This window comes from Solea solea, chromosome 9 (genome assembly GCF_958295425.1).
Source record: "Solea solea chromosome 9, fSolSol10.1, whole genome shotgun sequence".
NCBI classification, from domain to species: domain Eukaryota; kingdom Metazoa; phylum Chordata; class Actinopteri; order Pleuronectiformes; family Soleidae; genus Solea; species Solea solea.
In genome coordinates, this window is record NC_081142.1 from 28,588,477 (window position 1) to 28,610,363 (window position 21,887).

A 21,887-nucleotide genomic window follows, 5' to 3' on the forward strand; every position below is an offset into this window, starting at 1 on the left:
CGAGTATTTTAGTGTAGAACTAACACATGTAACACTCTCAAACCACTTTTTATTGAAATAATTAAAATAAAATGTAGAATGAAGTGTTTTTCAGTAGCTGGTTACTTACTGTTAAAATATTTCTTCTATTATTTGTTATCATTAAACAGTTCTACTTTATCAGATGGAGGAAAAAAAGTCATTTGGCTCAATATATGGGCCAAATATTTGGCAACAAAACTCACAAATCATGGCCCAGAGAACCTGCAGAACCTTAGACTGTGTCCAACACAGACAGGACAGACCATAATATTCACCTGACACTGCAGCATCTGTCCAGTCGACTTTAAAACAACCACAGTGATTGACAGAATAGTCAATATAAGCTCACACAAGGCAATCAAATACATGTAGAAATAAGTTAATGTGTAAAAGTAACAACAACACAAATAAGACGACGTCAACAACTGAAACAGTATCAAAGGCCGAGGAAAAGAGAAGAGATTTAAGAGGTGGATGAGTGTGTTTCTGTTTATTTTAAACATGTTTAACATCTACAATGACGACACATTTACATATCGTCACATGTTTGAAGAGCAGTAGGCATCGCAAGTATAAACTTCTATGTTCCTGTTACACACGACTCACTTTATCTCCTCACTATGTTCTTAATGAGAACTTTTCTGACCATTTCCATCGCTGTCCTGGATTCATCCTTATATTTATTTAGTATTTGTATTTTCTATATTCTTTTTTTGACTCTTTTTTAAAGTTTTCCCTGGAACACTGCATTTTTAAATTTAGCTTCCCTCTTAAATTATATACGACATCTTAGAATCTTATTTTCGGGGGTTGGTGACGTCACTCTGACTTTCCCGGGTTGGAAATGTGATGTCCTTCAGTGGGAACACCCCCCAAAAACCAACCTAAGCCCCGCCCACTGAACAAACACAGGTTTAATCCACTTTATATACACAAACACAGGACTGGTTCATCATGTTAATGCTGGGAATTCACAGCTGAGTAGTTAACTGTAGTGCCACTGTAGTTAAAGAGACAGTCCGTCTTTTAGTTGGTATCATTGGAAGAAGCATTGACACGTATTCCAAAGTCTGATTATAGTCAGACTAAGACAATAATTCAGTTTTCTTGATGTCATGTAAACACGTCAGCCCGACTAGCTCCATTATAGACTCAAGACGTGAACATGTTCTGAAGATGTCGAAGACTTAAACTGATGTGGATTTCTTTTGTTAAGTGGCTCACCAGCTGTTTGTTAGAATGTTCAAACTTTAAACTGGAGAAGTCTGTCTAACAGCGAGATCAAGACGTGAACGTGTTCTGTAGAACGTGCTGCAGTGTGTGATTTATTCCTCTTGTGTCTGCCAGCTGAGCACTTCAGCAGCAGCAGAGGGTGGAGACGTGTACGTGTGTGTGTGTGTGTGTGTGTGTCAGCAGCAGCAGCAGCAGCAGCAGCAGCGTATGATTTCACAGAGCTGCAGATGATAGTCTTCACTGCCCGGCCGTGTAATTAAGAGCTTTCTGTTGTGTTCCTCAGGTTTTCTGACTGTACAGACAGAGAAAAGCAGGCGGAGTTTAAATGTCTCTCAGCTCCACCCGCAGACGGAGCTGCTGCTGCTGCTGCTGCTGCTGCTGCAGAGAACCACACACCCACGTCTGCATCTCACAGCCTCACACAGCCGCCGTCCACGCCGAGGAAGAAGCCTCCACCTCCCAGATGCTCGCATATCAGTGAAGCCTTCACCCACAGCTCCTCCAGCACCGAGGGTAGCTCCGCCTTCAACCCCACCCCCCCCGCAAAGGCAGACTGTGAGCAGGGCAAAGGACTCGGGGCAGCACCTCACTACCCTGCCTCCTCCTCCCGCAGACACTCTGGGCCGAGCAGCATGGAGGAGCGACGCTCACCTTCTCCTCAGTTCTCACCGCAGAGACTCAGCGACAGGCCGCCCGTGTCTCTGCAGGACCAGGACGCCAACAGGTTCAACCTCATTCTTCTTCTCGTGTGTTCAGAATATCTGTGCAGCGGTGAGAGTTGTGTCAGCGACTCATCTCCGTCTTTACGCTGCTTGCACAAAGGAGCTTATTGAGGAGTCACGGCCTCTGTAGCATCAACATGTGAGCGCCACCAACACGCAGTCAATTACAGGGATTCTGTCAAAAAACAGGGTTCAGAGGAAGAAGTGCAGTTTGAAGCTGATGCAGATTGAATTGGTATCATGTGATTATTACAGCGTCTCAGCAGACACGGGGAAACTTGAGAGGCAGAGTAGAAGTCTTCAACACTCATGGATGCCACTGGTGACATGAGCAAAACTGATTATATCCACTTTAGCCAACAAGACTCAAAGACTCATAAAAGCACTCACTCTCCCACACCAAAGTCCACAGAGAAAATCAGTGATTTTAACATCACACACTGCTGCCTCCATCACAAAGTTCTAGTGTCTGATTTTGTCACTTCGTCGTCTGAAATCCTTTGTTCAGATTGACCTCAGTGACACAAAGTGACCACACGAGGCAGCAGAGGACCAGCAGCTCCTGTGTCCCTGTGAGCTAAAATCACTGGTTTTCTCTCTGGACTTTGGTGTGGGAGAGTGAGTGTTTTACAGACTTCACTTTCCTGTTGGAGAAGTCTGTGTATTTCCCTTTAAATCCTCACATGAGTGGAATAGCTGACATGTGTGTCTTGTCTTTGTCTCATATTTCAGGATGGATCATGTGATCGAAAGTCCAAACTCTGCTGTGAAGAAAGTTCCCATCAGGATCGTCCACTCAGAGGGAGTCCCTGAGAAAGAGAATTCTTTATTTCCGCATCACGGTGACGTCCCTGCTGCTGCTGATGATGCTGCTGATGAGGTGGAGCCCCCTGGTGGAAACAGACTCAACAGCCTGGCAGCTGCGAGACACGACTCTGTCTTCTGTGCCTTCAGTCGGCAGAGAGCGTCCGTGGACACTGTCCCCGCTGCTCCGACTGACGACACGCACGTGACCAACAACAGTCTGCCAACGCCTCCACTCGCTGATGAACCCGCCACCTGCAGCAGGAGGACTGAAGACCAGAAGAGGGAGGAGCTGCTCAGAGACATCATGGGAAAGGACAAGTCGTTGGCTGACGTCCTGGATCAGAGTAAGATGAAGACGACCATGGACTTGATGGAGGGAATCTTTCCTGAGGGCGAGCAACTGCTGGAAGAAGCTCAGCAGCGCAGGAAGCTCCCGACGAAGCAGAGCGTGAGCCGACCTCCAGAGGAAAGGTCAGGATTTATCATGAAGCTGCAGAACAGAACAGTATAAATCACTATGACTGTATATTAACATGATTCATACATTTGTCTTTCAGGGAAAAGGAGGAGAGTGTGGCAGCAGCTGTCACCATGGTAACCAGCTCTGCATATTACAGCACATCTGCTCCCAAAGCTGAACTCCTCAACAAGATGAAGGACATGCAGGAGACGGAGGACGACTCTGAGGAGGAGCTGGACATGGACCTGTCCAACAAGAAGGTAACACCACACACACACACACACATGATTAGAATTGTAATAGTTCAGCCACTCACTCTGTGATGACACATAAAGTGTGCCACTTTAGTTTGATGAAAGCTCTTTGAGCCATATGTAATAGAATGTACCCCTGGTATTTTGCAATGTTTTTCCTGCAGCAGGAGTTGATCGACAGCCTGAGCAGGAAGCTGCAGGTTCTGCGTGAGGCTCGTCAGAGTCTTCAGGAGGACGTGCTGGACAACAACGCTCTGGGAGACGAGGTGGAGGTTCGAGTCCAGCAGGTCTGCAAACCCAACGAGCTCGACAAGTTCAGGATGTTCGTGGGCGACCTAGACAAGGTGGTGAGTCTGCTGCTGTCGCTGTCGGGACGACTGGCCAGAGTGGAGAACGCCCTCAACAGTCTGGAAGAGGACGCTACACCTGGGGAGAGGGTGAGTGTGAAAACCATCTGTGTTCAGACAAGGGCTGGCAGGATACCATACCGATACTGATATCACAGCCTCAAGTATCTTCTGAGACCGATATAACAACCTCAAGTATCTTCTGAGACCGATATAACAGCCTCAAGTATCTTCTGAGACCGATATAACAGCCTTAAGTATCTTCTGAGACCGATATAACAGCCTCAAGTATCTTCTGAGACCGATATAACAACCTCAAGTATCTTCTGAGACCGATATAACAGCCTCAAGTATCTTCTGAGACCGATATAACAGCCTCAAGTATCTTCTGAGACTGATATAACAGCCTCAAGTATCTTCTGAGACCGATATAACAGCCTCAAGTATCTTCTGAGACCGATATAACAGCCTTAAGTATCTTCTGAGACTGATATAACAACCTTAAGTATCTTCTGAGACCGATATAACAGCCTTAAGTATCTTCTGAGACCGATATAACAGCCTCAAGTATCTTCTGAGACCGATATAACAGCCTTAAGTATCTTCTGAGACTGATATAACAACCTTAAGTATCTTCTGAGACCGATATAACAGCCTCAAGTATCTTCTGAGACCGATATAACAGCCTCAAGTATCTTCTGAGACCGATATAACAGCCTCAAGTATCTTCTGAGACCGATATAACAGCCTCAAGTATCTTCTGAGACCGATATAACAGCCTCAAGTATCTTCTGAGACCGATATAACAGCCTTAAGTATCTTCTGAGACTGATATAACAACCTTAAAGGGGACATATTATGCAAAATCAACTTTTTAACCATGTCAATACTTATATTTGGGACTCTGGAGGCCCTACCAGTCGCCAAATTGTGGAAGAAGAATACTCAGTCCTTTTTTCGTGGTCCCCCTTAGTGTAAGTATAGGCGCAATATAAAACATGCAATGTTGAATTCCCTGTGCTTATGACGGCAGCATGCGCATTTCACCGCAAATGTCACCACCCACCAGTAAGTTTACTTGAGAGCTCCACCTTAGCTCCACCTTAGCTCCACCTTGTCCCTATAAAATGCGAGAGTGCAGGCGAGGGAGGAAGAGCGGTATTATGTCAACACGGAGGGACAAGTGTGCTGTTGGTGGCTGCACAGTGGAGCACAGTGTTTTACACAAACTTCCAGCCTCAGAGGATTTTATATATGAAGCTAATGTGCCGGATAAAGTCAGCAAACGTGTGTTCGTGTGTTCGCACCACTGGTCGCCGTATTTAGTCAGCAACCTTAAGTATCTTCTGAGACCGATATAACAACCTCAAGTATCTTCTGAGACCAATATAACAACCTCAAGTATCTTCTGAGACCGATATAACAACCTTAAGTGTCTTTTGAGACCGATATAACAACCTCAAGTATCTTCTGAGACCGATATAACAACCTTAAGTGTCTTCTAAGACCGATATCTTGTGAGACCGATATAACAACCTTAAGTATCTTCTGAGACCGATATAACAACCTTAAGTATCTTGTGAGACCGATTTAACAACCTTAAGTATCTTGTGAGACCGATTTAACAACCTTAAGTATCTTCTGAGACCGATATAATAACCTGAAGTATCTTCTGAGACCGATATAACAATCTGAAGTATCTTCTGAGACCGATATAACAACCTTAAGTATCTTCTGAGACAATATAACAACCTGAAGTATCTTCTGAGGCCGATATAACAACCTGAAGTATCTTCTGAGACCGATATAACAACCTGAAGTATCTTCTGAAACGATATAATAACCTCAAGTATCTTCTGAGACCGATATAACAACCTGAAGTATCTTCTGAGATGGATTTAACAACTTTTAGTATCTTCTGAGACTGATATCTTGTGATACCGATATAACAAGCTTAAGTATCTTCTGAGACTGATATCTTGTGAGACCGATATAACAACCTTAAGTATCTTCTGAGACGATATAATAACCTGAAGTATCTTCTGAGACCGATATCTTGTGAGACCGATTTAACAACCTCAAGTATCTCGTGAGACCGATATCACATAGAGTATCGACCTGTACTGATCTTACAGTCTGTGCACAGAGAGGTGTGCGATTGATTGTATGGGATTTAACATTTTTCTCTTAAAATAACTAATCCAGTGATTTTAACGGACCAATAAGTGGTATGGTATGGGTTCAGATGGGCAGGGCTACGAGCAGGGGGTGGTTCCTGTTCCTGTTTTGTTACTTCTGAGATCCCTCATGGTTCTGTGTGATTTGGACAACTCTCAAACCTGCCTCATGTTTATAACATAGATATTGTAATAACATCTGTAAGCTGTGGAAGATTTAAGGGATTCTGGAGAAAATAAGTCAAATGAAAACTCTCTGTCTCTTTGTTTCTAGCGGACGTTGACGGAGAAGAGGAAGCTGCTGATCCGACAGCACGACGACGCCAAGGAGCTGAAGGAGAACCTGGACCGCCGCGAGCGCGTGGTCTACGACATCCTGGCGAGTCACCTGGACGACGAGTGCCTCGCCGACTACGAGCACTTCGTCAAGATGAAGTCGGCGCTGATCATTGAGCAGCGGAAGCTTGAGGACAGGGTCAAACTGGGGGAGGAGCAGCTCAAGTGTCTGCTGGACAGTCTGTCCATCGAGCAGAGACTCGTCCTCTGAACTCTGCACTTCACCGCTGTGTCCAGCAGAGGGAGACACTGAACCTTTGCTGAACCTCTGAACCTTTGCTGTTTTTATTGGATTGTTTTTAGTAATTTATTGTAGCCTTTTTGAATCTTCGCAGTATTTTATCTTCAAACTGATCGCGAGTATTTATCGTGTTTTATGTTTAAATCATTTCATTTCACAATATTAATAACGTTAAATTTCGGCCAAATATTTCACTCAACTTTGCAAACTTTTGCTGTGAACTTTTATAAAAAAACAACACTTTTTTACTGTTTTATTTTGAAACACAGATTAAAGAGGAAGTGAATGTTTATTTTTTATTTTTTATTTTTTTTTAAAGAGCACTTGTTTTTCATCACTGAACACGAGAAGCACTTCACCTTCACACTTTAAAGGCTAAGTTCAGGCTTTTTTGGGGGGTTAAGGTGTGTTTGATATCCTGGGAGTGACGTCACCTCCGAGTTGAACACGTTCCAGTTGAAAAGTCGGAAAGAAACGTACGTTGGGCTCGCTATTGTTCACAACACTAGACAGAGGTGAAATTAACGATAAAAGTAGCAACTTGTTTCTACTACTTACATAAGTGGCAGCCATCTTGGAATGCTATGTCATGATTTAGATATCACAGGGGCGGGACTACAGGTTGTGACTAAGTTCACTGTAACATTCACAGTTTTTCCTTTTATTTTGGTACTTTTGACTTCTTGTGGGGTATGGGCAACACAAAGTCACACCTCTTGTTTATACTCCCGCCCCCTTGCAGCACCGCCCCTCCCCTCTCTTGTGCAGTTACACGTGGAAACTGTTGAAAATCCGTCGGTGTTGGACAAATGTTTAGGACCGTTACAATCCTGGAATTTAATTTTTATATTTCCTGGGAGTGACGTCACCTCTGAGTTGAACGTGTTCCAGTTGAAGTCGGAAAGAAAACCTATGTTGGGCTCGCTATTGCTAGCAAACAGCACTATACACGGTATTTTGCTCACACAAACATCGTAGCAACATGTTCACGTTTAAAAATGAAACGTGTACGATTAAATTACTGCGAAAAATATAAGACAGAAGTTAAATTAAAGGTAAGAATTTTGAGTTTTGTCAAGTTTCCAAATTCCAACTTCCGACTATAACTGGAACTCACCAAAGGTGTGTGTTTGTTAGATATCGTGTGATATAAAAACAATGTATGTTACGATTTTTCTGAGAAAAAAAAAGCTGCTTCACGTTGAGAGAGAGGTCATTTTTCAATAATGTTATCATTTTTTCTTCACTTGTAAACCCGCCCTTCTGAGACTAACTCCGCCCCAAAAGAAGTGGGCAGTGTGGCAGGAGCAAAGCAGGGGGCGTGGCCTGGTATTTAAATCTGGCATCACACTCCAAGAAGTAGAGAGAATAACAACACAGAGACAGCTACTGTTTACAAAGGGGGAGGAGCCTGAGACAACCAGCCTCAACCTGATTGGACAAATAGCCAATGGTAAAATGTTACTGCAGTAGCTGGTGTTTGACCACAGAGGGCAGTAGATACACATATTTTGTAAAATTCCTTTGACTTTACACTAAACTGTGAAGGTTTTACAAATAACATGAAGTACATTTACATTTTCACTGGTTTAAAGGGTTAGTTACACTTCTATATGAACACACATGTGACACCTTTAATGTTTGACCTCGGATACACGTGTTTTCTTTCACTCAGGAGCAAAATCTGTTTTAATCATGTGGCTTTTATCATGGTAATTATTACAATATCTACTGTGTAATAATGTTGATCATGAGAACAGGATCAATTGTCAATCGTTATAAATACATGAAAAATGTCTCTGAAACACAGACACATTGGAGTGAATGTTTTTCATCACGAATAGGAAACATTGAATTTACTGAAGTAAAACTATCATCAAGTATCATGAAGCACAATAAATCACTTCGGCTGTATGTTGGTGAGTTAGACAGTCGGTTAACATGTCAATTATTAGAGAAAATGATGTTCTCAAACACAAATGGTTCCGTTTGAATGGTGTTCTTTGTTTTATGGAGCAAATAAACCAGGAAGTGTTCACATTTAAGACGCTGATAAATGACAGAAAGTAGAAAATATTCACATTGAAGAAGCTGAAAAATGACAGAAAGTAGAAAACATTTAAGAAGCTGAAAAATGACAGAAGGTAGAAAATATTCACATTTAAGAAACCGAAAATGACAGAAAGTAGAAAATATTCACATGAAAGAAGCTGAAAAATGACAGAAAGTAGAAAACATTCACATTTAAGAAGCTGAAAAATGATAGAAATGGAGAATATTCACATTTAAGAAGCTGAACAATGACAGAAAGCAGAAAATATTCACGTTTAAGAATCTGAAAAATTACAGGAAGTAGAATATATTCTCATTGAAGAAGCTGAATAATGACAGAAAGTAGAAAATATTCACATTTAAGAAGTTGAAAATGACAGAAAGTAGAAAATATTCACTTTTAAGAAGCTGAAAATGACAAAGTAGAAAATATTCACATTTAAGAAGCTGAAAAATGACAAGAGTAGAGAATATTCACATTTAAACTGAAAAATGACAGAAAATAGAAAATATTCACGTTTAAGAAGCTTAAAAAATGATAGAAAGTAGAAAATATTCACATTTAAGAAGCTGAACAATGACAGAAAGTAGAAAATATTCACATTTAAGAAGCTGAACAATGACAGAAAGTAGAAAATATTCACATTTAAGAAGCTGAAAAATGACAGAAAGTAGAAAATATTCACATTTAAGAAGCTGAAAAATGACACAAAGTAGAAAATATTCACATTGAAGAAGCTGAATAATGACAGAAAGTAGAAAATATTGACATTTAAGAAGCTGAAAAATGACAGAAAGTAGAAAATATTGACATTTAAGAAGCTGAAAAATTACAGAAAGTAGAAAATATTCACATTGAAGAAGCTGAATAATGACAGAAAGTAGAAAATATTCACATTTAAGAAGCTGAAAAATGACAGAAATGAGAAAATATTCACATTTAAGAAGCTGAACAATGACAGATAGTAGAAAATATTCACGTTTAAGAATCTGAAAAATTACAGGAAGTAGATAATATTCACATTGAAGAAGCTGAATAATGACAGAAAGTAGAAAATAATCACATTTAATAAGCTGAAAATGACAGAAAGTAGAAAATATTCACATTTAAGAAGCTGAAAATGACAGAAAGTAGAAAATATTCACATTTAAGAAGCTGAAAAATGACAGAAAGTAGAAAACATTCACATTTAAGAAGCTGAAAAACGACAAAGTAGAAAATATTCACATTAAAGAAGCTGAAAATGACAGAAAGTGGAAAATATTCACATTTAAGAAGCTGAAAAATGACAGAAAGTAGAAAATATTCACATTTAAGAAGCTGAACAATGACAGAAAGTAGAAAACATTCACATTTAAGAAGCTGAAAAATGACAGAAAGTAGAAAACATTCACATTTAAGAAGCTGAAAAATGATAGAAATGAGAAAATATTCACATTTAAGAAGCTGAACAATGACAGAAAGCAGAAAATATTCACGTTTAAGAATCTGAAAAATTACAGGGAGTAGAATATATTCTCATTGAAGAAGCTGAATAATGACAGAAAGTAGAAAATATTCACATTTAAGAAGCTGAAAAATGACAGAAATGAGAAAATATTCACATTTAAGAAGCTGAAAAATGACAGAAATGAGAAAATATTGACATTTAAGAAGCTGAAAAATGACAGAAAGTAGAAAATATTCACATTGAAGAAGCTGAATAATGACAGAAAGTAGAAAATATTCACATTTAAGAAGCTGAAAAATGACAGAAAGTAGAAAATATTGACATTTAAGAAGCTGAAAAATTACAGAAAGTAGAAAATATTCACATTGAAGAAGCTGAATAATGACAGAAAGTAGAAAATATTCACATTTAAGAAGCTGAAAATGACAGAAAGTAGAAAATATTCACTTTTAAGAAGCTGAAAATTACAGAAAGTAGAAAATATTCACATTTAAGACGCTGAAAAATAACAGAAAGTAGAAAATATTCACATTTAAGAAGCTGAAAAATGACAAGAGTAGAGAATATTCACATTTAAACTGAAAAATGACAGAAAGTAGAAAATATTCACGTTTAAGAAGCTTAAAAAATGATAGAAAGTAGAAAATATTCACATTTAAGAAGCTGAAAAATTACAGAAAGTAGAAAATATTCACATTGAAGAAGCTGAATAATGACAGAAAGTAGAAAATATTCACATTTAAGAAGCTGAAAAATGACAGAAAGTAGAAAATATTCACATTTAAGAAGCTGAAAAATTACAAAAAGTAGAAAATATTGACATTTAAGAAGCTGAAAAATTACAGAAAGTAGAAAATATTCACATTGAAGAAGCTGAAAAATGACAGAAAGTAGAAAATATTGACATTTAAGAAGCTGAAAAATTACAGAAAGTAGATAATATTCACATTGAAGAAGCTGAAAAATGACAGAAAGTAGAAAATATTCACATTTAAGAAGCTGAAAAATGACAGAAAGTAGAAAATATTCACATTTAAGAAGCTGAACAATGACAGAAAGTAGAAAATATTCTCGTTTAAGAATCTGAAGAATTACAGGAAGTAGAAAACATTCACATTGAAGATGCTGAATAATGACAGAATGTAGAAAATATTCACATTTAAGAAGCTGAAAATGACAGAAAGTAGAAAATATTCACGTTTAAGAAGCTGAAAAATGACAGAAAATAGAAAATATTCACATTTAAGAAGCTGAAAAATGACAGAAAGTAGAAAATATTCACATTTAAGAAGCTGAAAAATGACAGAAAGTAGAAAATATTCACATTTAAGAAGCTGAAAAATGACAGAAAGTAGAAAATATTCACATTTAAGAAGCCGAAAAATGACAGAAAGTAGAACATATTCACATTTAAGAAGCTGAAAAATGACAGAAAGTAGAAAATATTCACATTTAAGAAGCTGAAAAATGACAGAAACTAGAAAATATTCACATTTAAGAAGCTGAAAAATTACAGAAAGTAGAAAATATTCACATTTAAGAAGCTGAAAAATGACAGAAAGTAGAAAATATTCACATTTAAGAAGCCGAAAAATGACAGAAACTAGAACATATTCACATTTAAGAAGCTGAAAAATGACAGAAACTGTGAGCTCAAATCCCTGATTTTCTCACTGGACTTTGATGTGGGAGAGTGAGTGGTTTATAAACTTCACTTTCCTGTCGGAAAAGTCCGTCTGACAGTGAGATAAAGACGTGATCATGTTGTTAAGATATCGTAGACTTAAAGTGACAGTGATTTCTTTTGTTAAGTGGCTGAAATCACCAGCTGTTTGTTACACACTGAATATCCTGAACTATCCCTTTAAACTCAGCCTTTAATCCTGTTTTTCTTGTTCATTTCTGACACACACACACACACACACCCGTGTTCATGTGTTCACTTTTTCTTTTTTTTTGACTGATTGTGAATCGTCAGACGCTGATGATGATGATGATGATGATGATGATGATGATGATGAAACACTTTATCAGCCTCGCTCGCTGTCCAATAAAGAGCTGAGGACCTGGAAACCATGTTGGATTGATTGATTCTTCTGGTTCCTTCTGTCACTCATTAACTCCTCCTCCTCCTCCTCCTCCTCCTCTGATAACGTGCAGCAGCGTCTTTAAACCTGAGCTTGTGAAGCAGCGTGGTCTCACACACTCACACACCTGAAGAGAACGCTCTGTGTCTGTGGAAGACGCCTGAACGCATCACGGTGAGTTTGTCATAAATGTTTGTTATTGTACGTTCAAATGTGTCCAGGTGATAATAAAGTGCAGCTTCTCACGCTTTATAGATCAGGACTGAGTTATTTTCTAATAATGCTTTTAAAGACAGGTTGTTACATGTGTATAAAGTCCACGTTGATGACACAACAGTTTATATGGACGGCAATATTTCAATAAAACATGGTTGTATGAGGTTAGTGCTGGGAGCGCCCCCTGCTGCTGAAACATGCAGGCTCACTTTATTAATGGGGGAGTTGTTTGGTCCAGAAAATGTGTAAAAATATTGATTTGTGTTTGTCAAACCTGGAAAAGATGTCTTTTTCCTAAATGAAAGTAGAAAATATTCACATTTAAGAAGCTGAAAAATGACAGAAAGTAGAAAATATTCACATTTAAGAAGCTGAAAAATGACAAAAAGTAGAAAGTATTCACATTTAAGAAGCTGAAAAATGACAAAAAGTAGAAAGTATTCACATTTAAGAAGCTGAAAAATGACAGAAAGTAGAAAATATTCACATTTAAGAAGCTGAAAAATGACAGAAAGTAGAAAATATTCACATTTAAGAAGCTGAAAAATGACAGAAAGTAGAAAATATTCACATTTAAGAAGCTGAAAAATGACAGAAAGTAGAAAATATTCACATTTAAGAAGCTGAAAAATGACAGAAAGTAGAAAATATTCACATTTAAGAAGATAAATAATGACAAAGTAGAAAATATTCACATTTAAGAAGCTGAAAAATGACAAAAAGTAGAAAGTATTCACATTTAAGAAGCTGAAAAATGACAGAAAGTAGAAAATATTCACATTTAAGAAGCTGAAAAATGACAGAAAGTAGAAAATATTCACATTTAAGAAGCTGAAAAATGACAGAAAGTAGAAAATATTCACATTTAAGAAGCTGAAAAATGACAGAAAGTAGAAAATATTCACATTTAAGAAGCTGAAAAATGACAGAAAGTAGAAAATATTCACATTTAAGAAGCTGAAAAATGACAGAAAGTAGAAAATATTCACATTTAAGAAGCTGAAAAATGACAGAAAGTAGAAAATATTCACATTTAAGAAGCTGAAAAATGACAGAAAGTAGTAAATATTCACATTTAAGAAGCTAAAAAATGACAGAAAGTAGAAAATATTCACATTTAAGAAGCTAAAAAATGACAGAAAGTAGAAAATATTCACATTTAAGAAGCTGAAAAATGACAGAAAGTAGAACATATTCACATTTAAGAAGATAAAAATGACAGAAAGTAGAAAATATTCACATTTAAGAAACTTGAAAATGACAGAAAGTAGAAAATATTCACATTTAAGAAGCTTGAAAATGACAGAAAGCAGAAAATATTGAAAAATCACAGAAACTAGAAAAAAAATGACGCAGATTGAATTAACGAAGTGTTCATATTAACCACGAGATCACGTGACCCTGAAACAAGAAACGCGATAAACTCACGCGTGACGTCATTAGTGCTCAGTCCCACGCAGTGGCGGCTGGTGACGTTTTATTTTGAGGGGGCGCAATCAGCAAGTCAGTTTTTCAGATGGACTGTGGTAACATAGTCCAGTGGTGATATGCAGTTACCGCATATCACCAATAAAACACACCAATGCACCATTCTCATGCCTGATACCGTAGTTTTAAAAGATTCACTTAAATTAAACTAAAAATACACAACAAAAAGTTTTGTCTGTATTTTCAGGCATTTGAATTTTGCCTTCTCTATCACTCCTTTGTTAGCATAGCATTTTCCATATGTATCCTTGTCTGTTTGTGTTTATTATTATTGTTGTTCAGAGAAATGTTTTAGAGAGAGAGCAAAGGGTAGAAGAGGTGACTACTGTGAACCATGAAGTAGCAGAGATTAGTAAAGCTGAAGTGAGGGGGGCACTGAAGAGGATGAAGAATGGAAAGGCAGTTGGTCCTGATGATATACCTGGAGGTGGAGGTATGGAAGTGTCTAGGAGAGGAGGCAGTAGAGTTTCTGGTTAGACTATTCAACAGGATCTTAGAGAGTGAGGGGATGCCTGAGGAATGGAGAAGAAGTGTGATGGTGCCCATTTTTAAGAATAAGGGAGATGTTCAGAATTGCAGTAACTATAGAGGAATAAAGTTGATGAGCCATACAATGAAGTTATGGGAAAGAGTAGTGGAAACTAGACTGAGAGCAGAAGTCAGCATTTGTGAGCAACAGTATGGTTTCATGCCTAGAAAGAGTACTACAGATGCAGTATTTGCTTTAAGAATGCTGGTAGACAAATACAGAGAAGGTCAGAGGGAGCTGCATTGTGCCTTTGTAGATCTGGAAAAAGAGAGAGGAACTATGGTACTGTATGAGGAAGTCTGGAGTGGCAGAGAAGTATGTTAGACTGGTGCAGGACATGTATGCCAACTGTGAGACAGCGGTGAGGTGTGCTGTAGGTGTGACAGAGAAGTTCAAGGTGGAGGTGGGACTACATCAGGGTTCGGCTCTGAGTCCCTTCTTGTTTGCGGTGGTGATGGACAGACTGACAGATGAGGTTAGACAGGAATCTCCATGGACTATGATGTTTGCAGATGACATTGTGATCTGTGGTGAGAGCAGAGACCAGGTGGAGGAAAAGCTCCAGAGGTGGAGATATGCTCTAGAAAGGAGAGGAATGAAGGTTAGTCGCAGCAAGACAGAATATATGTGTGTGAATGAGAGGAACCCAAGTGGAACCATGAGGCTACAGGGAGTGGAGATAAAGAAGGTGGAGGATTTGAAGTATTTAGGGTCAACAGTCCAGGGCAGTGGAGATTGTGGAAAAGAGGTGAAGAAACGTGTTCAAGCTGGTTGGAATGGGTGGAGAAAAGTGTCAGGGGTAATGTGTGATAAAAGAGTATCAGCCAGAATGAAAGGAAAGATATACAAGACAGTGGTGAGACCAGCGATGCTGTATGGTCTAGAGACAGTGGCACTGAGGAAAAGACAGGAAGCAGAGCTGGAGGTAGCAGAGATGAAGATGTTGAGGTTCTCTTTGGGAGTGACGAAGATGGATAGGATCAGGAATGAGTCAATCAGAGGAACAGCACATGTTAGATGTTTTGGAGATAAGGTCAGAGAGGCCAGAATGAGATGGTTTGGTCATGTACAGAGGAGGGATAGTGAGTATATTGGTAGAAGGATGCTGGGGTTGGAACTGCCAGGCAGGAGGTCTAGAGGAAGACCAAAGAGAAGGTTTATGGATGTAGTGAAAGAGGACATGAAGTTAGTTGGTGTGAGAGAGATGGATACAGAGAACAGGGTGAGATGGAGGAGGTTGATTTGCTGTGGCGACCCCTGAAGGGAGCAGCCGAAAGCAAAAGAAGAAGAAGAAGAAGATTCAGAGAAATGTTTGAAGTCCGTATTACCTGTCTGAATCCAGGCTTGTTCAGTGTCCAGCATCTGAAAGAGGAGGCAGGGAAAACAAAACATGGTGCTGGTCTGAGTGCAACCAGTTAGCCACTCCTTCTTCTCATACCAGCTCCTGTCTTTCATTTGCTGTTTTATGGCGACGTTCGGCTGCTCAGGTCCGAGTTATATAAGCCGAAGCTTTTCTTCTATGAAACGGCTTTTTTTTGCAGTAAGAGAAAGTTGTTTGTACTTTTTAACCATCGGCAATTAAGCGCTGGTAAAGTTAGCACAACTTACAGAGAAGCGAACAAAGCTCTTTTTTTCGTGTGGCTTAAGGAGGGCAGTGCACTGTCGCCCACTATGGGCCAGCCGCCCCTGGTCCCACATCTGAATGTTTCTCAGATCTCACATAAAAATAACAACAGAATTTGTCGTCGTCACGTCGCCCTCTAGTGGCAGACGCTCCTCATGGTTTAACAGCAACTAAAGAAAATCGCTGTAATTCCTACATTCACAGACTTCCTGTCTGAACACAAATCACTAACATCATTCACTCAGTTGTATAGCGCCACCTACTGGCGTCATGAAATGACAGGTTTAATGTTTTGTAACTTGAGTGTACGTCGTTAAATCTGTCTTAAAGTGGGCGTGATCATTACGAGTCTCTGCCAGAAAACAATTGTATATTAACGTTGACTCACGGTTATAGCGCCACCGACTGGCATCAGGCAATTACATGTTGGTGTTTAAATGTGGTGCAAATCACGCTCAGGCCTTCACGACGCTACTCTGTGAAGATTGAGGGTTTGTGTTACAACAGCGTTGCCGTGGTGACGTAGTCACTTTTTATAGGAAGTTGTAAAAGCTCAAGTGTAACTGGTCCGATTTGTTCTGAACATTTCCACATTTGATCAGAGTCACAATCTGACGACGAGTCACAGCGCCACACAGTGGCAACAGGACGCCACAGCAGCCTCTGTAGAGCTTCTGAAAGTGGCGTTCTCTGCTGCTCGCAGCTTTAACTTTGTTTGTTTTCTTCAGGTGTGATGGAGTTCGCAGTTTCTGCGATCAGTCTCTCGTAGCATTAGCGCGCTCAGCTAACACCATGTTGTACCTGGCTCACACGGCTCACTGGCAATTCTTTGGCCTGGCCACGGGCTCGCTGGCCTGGATCATCACCATGGCGACGGTCGGGCTGAACGAGTGGCGGCTGTGGTACGTGGACGACGTGCCAGCCGTCACGTCGGGCGTGGCCTGGGTGGGGATCTGGAGGGCGTGTTTCTACAGCCACGTGCTCTCAGAAGCGGAGTTCTGTCGCAGCATGGGCGTCGCCGACGCCTTCGTTCCCGTGGAGATTTCGGTGGCTCAGGTGTTGATGATGCTGGCGGTGATCTGCGGCCTTGCGGCAAACTTCGTGGCGGCGGCGGCCATGAGGATGGCGTACTTCTCTGTGAAAGACAGGAGGAACATAAGACTGACGTTCGTGCTGGCAGGGACGCTATACCTCCTGACGGGGGCACTCTCTCTGGTGCCGTTGGCGTGGAACATGAACTCTGTGCTCGTCAACAGAACCATCGACTTCCCGCCGGAGTTCCACCTCCCCGCGGCACCGCTCACGCAGCAGGTGGGTTCGGCCATCGCCGTCGGCATCATCGCCTCCATCCTGATGCTGGTGAGTGGAATCATCTTTCTGTCGTACCGATACGTACGACGCACACTGACGTCCGAGACGCAGCGGCACGCGAACAAACCCACCTACCGCCACTGGTCGCTGACGTCTGCGACGGACGACGTGATCGGCCGAGACAACGCTGCGTACTTCAGTGACGACATGTCCTGAAAATCAACCTCGTCTTCATCGTCCAAACAAAAGGAAACATTTTATCGACACTCACGGACGAGATGACGCAGACGCTGGATTGAAATCTGGAAAAATAAGGGGCCGTGGCCTGAATAATGTCCAGATAATGTCAGAGTGAGTCCATGTGTGAACACGGGTGCCTTTATTCACGCGTGACCAGTTTTCATGTCTCTAAACCTTTCACATGTCACATGATTGAAATCAAAACAATCAAAAAAGTATTCCAGCAGCTTTAAAGTGAGAGTGTTGTTGTTTAGCTGCTGAAGAAATCATGTTCACGTCTTTATCTCACTGTGAGACAGGAAACTGACGTTAGTAAACCACTCACTCTCCCACACACACACACGCACGCACACATGCACACACACACACACACACGCACACAAGCACACACACGTCTTTATCTCACTGTGAGACAGGAAACTGACGTTAGTAAACCACTCACTCTCCCACACACACACACACACACACACACGCACACACACACTCACTCTCCCACACCAAACTCCAGAGAGAAAATCAGTGATTTTAGCTCACAGGGACACAGGAGCTGCTGGTCCTCTGCTGCCTCGTGTGGTCACTTTGTGTCACTGAGGTCAATCTGAACCAAGGATTTTTAAATGCAGAATTTTACAAAATCAGACATTTGAATTTAGTGATGGAGGCAGCAGTGTGTAAGTGTGTGTGTGTGTGTGTGTGTGTGTGTGTGTGTGTGTGTGTGTGATATGATCTGTTAGCAGAGGTCAGGGACAGACTCATAACACACTTTATGTGTGTGTGTGTTGTATGGATATGATGACTCAGCAGTCTTATCTCCTCACAGGCCTGAGGGAGGAAGAGGAGGAGGCGGAGTCAAGACATGTCATGTCAAGGTGTGGGGGGGGGGGATTTTGGTCATGTGACAGGGGTAGGAGGCTGACGAGGGCAGGCATGTGAGCGCCTCACTGTCGTGATTGTTGCCGGTGAGAACGCACACACACACACACACACACACACACACACACACAAACACACATGCACACACACGCACACACACACACACACACACACACACAAACACACATGCACACACACGCACACACACACACACACACTGTGGCCTGTTCACCTCTCTGGAGGCGGGTTAGGAACAAAAGAGCCTGTTGAGCCGAGCGCAGCAGCATGAGTGGACTAAACCATCACAGAGTCACTGAGCAGTGATGTCACGTGTAAACAAGTACTTTTATTAGAAGTTTGTAAACCACTCACACACACACACACACTCACTCACTCACTCACTCTCCTACACCAAAGTCCACAGAGAAAATCAGTGATTTTAAAGGTGACATCAAATGCTCGTATCGCACATATATGTTAGTTACGGAGGTCTACTTCCATATATTAACTTGTTCAAAATATCAAAATATCTCCTCACTGACGCTCTCACTGCTCTGCATCTCAGCAGCTACAACGAGAGTAGTTCTTCTTCTTCTGCGGTTGAATGTATGCAACCGGATGTGCCCGGACTAGTGCCCGCACCGGGTATACTGATGACATCATCAACATATGGAAGTGCCGATCCGCTTCGCAGAGCCCAGGAAAACAATAAAAGCCTATTTTCTCAGCAGTGGCTGAACTGTTTGTTCTGAAACTTTAGGGTTTCATAAACGAGGTCATGACGCAGATACACACACAAACGCAGCGTTAATTGGAGCTTCCGCTCTATGTCGCCTTTAACATCACACACACACACACACACACACACACACACTGCTGCCTCAGTCACTAAGTTCTAATGTCTTATTTTGTCACTTCAGCATTTAAAAATCCTTTGTTCAGATTTGTGTCAGTGACGCACAGTGACCACACGAGGCAGCAGAGGACCAGCAGCTCCTGTGTCCCTGCAGCTAAAATCACTGATTTTCTCTGTGGACTTTGGTGTTTGAGAGTGAGTGTGTGTGTGTGTGTGTGGGAGAGTGAGTGTCTGACGGTGAGATAAAGACGTGAACGTGTGATGAAGATGTCGTAGACTTTTGTTCAGTGGCTAAAATCTGGATTTGATTCCCGACAGATCTCAAAATCACTGGTTTTCGCAGTGAAAAAGGAAAAAACATCTGTTATGAAACTGTGAAGAAACAACTTCAAATCAGCAAAAGCTTTGTGTTTTTTTAAACAGCTGGTTATGAATCGAATGTGTTGTAAACACTGAAATTGTTTGAATCATTAAAAGAAAACTGTTGTCGTCACTCATCACTGCTGCTGAACTAAAAACTCATTTACAAACATTCCTTTAGATAAGGGGAAATCGCTCTCTGCTGATAAACCCTTAACTGCTTCTACTTTATCTTATCAGTTCTGCTGAGTCGTCACGGTGACAGGCAGAGGCCACGCTGCACGGGAGATTATTGATCAACAATTACATTATAATCTTTCATCATCATCATATAAACCTATATGACCTCTGACCTCTGCTCCTCCTCTAAAGTGTTTACAGAGAGGGCGCCTCCTGTTGGCTCAGCTGAGTAGCTGCACGCACACGTCGCTTTAATGTAAATGTTTTATTCCTGCATTGATCACAAAAGTCCGCACGGCAAAATCTCCTTTTAAAAACAGAAAATGAGACTAACATTGAGTTTGTTAGTAAAAGTAAAGTAAAAGTAGTAAAAGTAAAGTATAGGACCTGAAACTAAGCCTTGATGGACACCATAATTATAGTTATAGCTTTTAGAGGAATATTCATCAAAATGTATTAGAATAGAAAGTATTTTTCCCCCACACCAAACCTCAGAGAGAAACTCAGTGATTTTAGCTCACAGGGACACAGGAGCTGCTGGTCCTCTGCTGCCTCGTGTGGTCACTGTGTGTCACTGACGTCAATCTGAACAAAGGATTTCAAACACCGAAGTGACAAAATAAGACATTAGAACTTAGTGATGGAGGCAGCAGTGGATCAACAACTCCTGTGTGTGTGATGTTAACATCAGTGGTTTTCTCTGTGGACTTTGGTGTGTGAGAGTGAGTGTTTTACAAACTTCACTTTCCTGTCTGACAGTGAGATAAAGACATGATCATGTGACGTAGATATCCTGGACATGGATTTTTATCAGCTGAGTCTTTTCTTAAGAGGCTAAACTCAGTGTGTCCTTGTGTCTCAGCAGCAGGGGGCGCTCACAACACAGTCACTGCCGACAACCAGTCAGTATCTGATAGAACGACACTTATTCACCACAGTCATCCACAGAACTTAAACCAGGTGCCTCAAAGTCAAATAACCTGTGGGTCACTGAATGTCCAGTCTGGTCAGTAGGGGGCGCTCAAGTGGAAAAAAACAACTGTTTAATGGAGGTGAGCAATACGATCTTAATATATGTGTCAATATTTCACAGAATTTCAAAATAAAAGTGTTAAGTTTAAATTGTAACCATATTTAGTTCACAGTAAAATAAAAATGTATTTATGATAATAAATATAAAATATACATATATAGAAATACTTATAACTATATTATAACTTGATATTAAGCGGAGAGCCACATGTGGTCCACGAGCCATGGCTTTGAAACCACTGATCACATGTTATTTGCACCTCAGACTGTAAATGTGTGATTGTTGCTTTATCTTCGTTTTTATCGTCTCCACAGATGAAGAGCAGATTATTTTTATGGTTCATCTTTATTCTGGATTATATTCCAGCTCTGTGTTTGTTTTATTATCAGAGCGCTGTCATAAATGTCAACATGAAAACACACAAGTCAGTCAAACATTAAACCTCTGCACACGTGACCAGCTGTGTCCTCCAGAGGGCACTGCACGGAACATGAATTCAGAAATAATAATTAGTTAGAGTAGAAAATTCTTCGGTGAAATTTTCATTGTGACGGTTTGTTCTTGCTGCTGATTTTTGTGGAATCAACCTTTAAAACGTCCTGACGTCCAAACACCTGAGCCTAACAACGTGTTCTCCAGAACAGCTGATGTGTGTGTGTGTGAGCGTCAGGAGGCTTTCAGCAGCTCCCACATTAACATCTGTGACACACGGCCGTGAACTGACGGAGAAATCACAGATTTAAAATCAGCCCCGCGTCGATTTTACGTCCGTGACTGACGGCCGTGAACTGACGGAGAAATCACAGATTTAAAATCAGCCCCGCGTCGATTTTACGTCCGTGACAGACGGCCGTGAACTGACGGAGAAATCACAGATTTAAAATCAGCCCCGCGTCGATTTTACGTCCGTGACTGACGGCCGTGAACTGACGGAGAAATCACAGATTTAAAATCAGCCCCGCGTCGATTTTACGTCCGTGACAGACGGC

General features: G+C 40.8%; 2 protein-coding genes across 8 annotated transcripts in view; both read left to right on the forward strand.

The window, feature by feature from the left end:
- Positions 1-6,900, forward strand: part of shroom2a (shroom family member 2a) — a 42,952-nt gene extending 36,052 nt beyond the window's left edge. For 6 of the 7 annotated variants that reach the window (XM_058637594.1, XM_058637597.1, XM_058637598.1 and 3 more), the window contains 5 exons: positions 1,538-1,978; positions 2,709-3,254; positions 3,341-3,503; positions 3,662-3,934; positions 6,296-6,900. In XM_058637594.1, coding sequence (XP_058493577.1) covers positions 1,538-1,978; positions 2,709-3,254; positions 3,341-3,503; positions 3,662-3,934; positions 6,296-6,568 — 1,696 coding nt within the window. In that variant the 3' untranslated portion in view covers positions 6,569-6,900. The remainder of the gene's footprint in view (positions 1-1,537; positions 1,979-2,708; positions 3,255-3,340; positions 3,504-3,661; positions 3,935-6,295) is intronic. The other variant, XM_058637596.1, reaches the window with a different exon arrangement.
- Positions 6,901-12,269: 5,369 nt separating this feature from the next.
- On the forward strand, positions 12,270-17,983 carry cldn34a (claudin 34a). Its single transcript, XM_058637601.1, has 2 exons — positions 12,270-12,362; positions 16,774-17,983. Exon 2 carries the CDS (start codon positions 16,838-16,840, stop codon positions 17,570-17,572), a length of 735 nt encoding a protein of 244 aa, XP_058493584.1. The 5' UTR covers positions 12,270-12,362; positions 16,774-16,837; the 3' UTR covers positions 17,573-17,983.
- Positions 17,984-21,887: the final 3,904 nt, after the last annotated feature.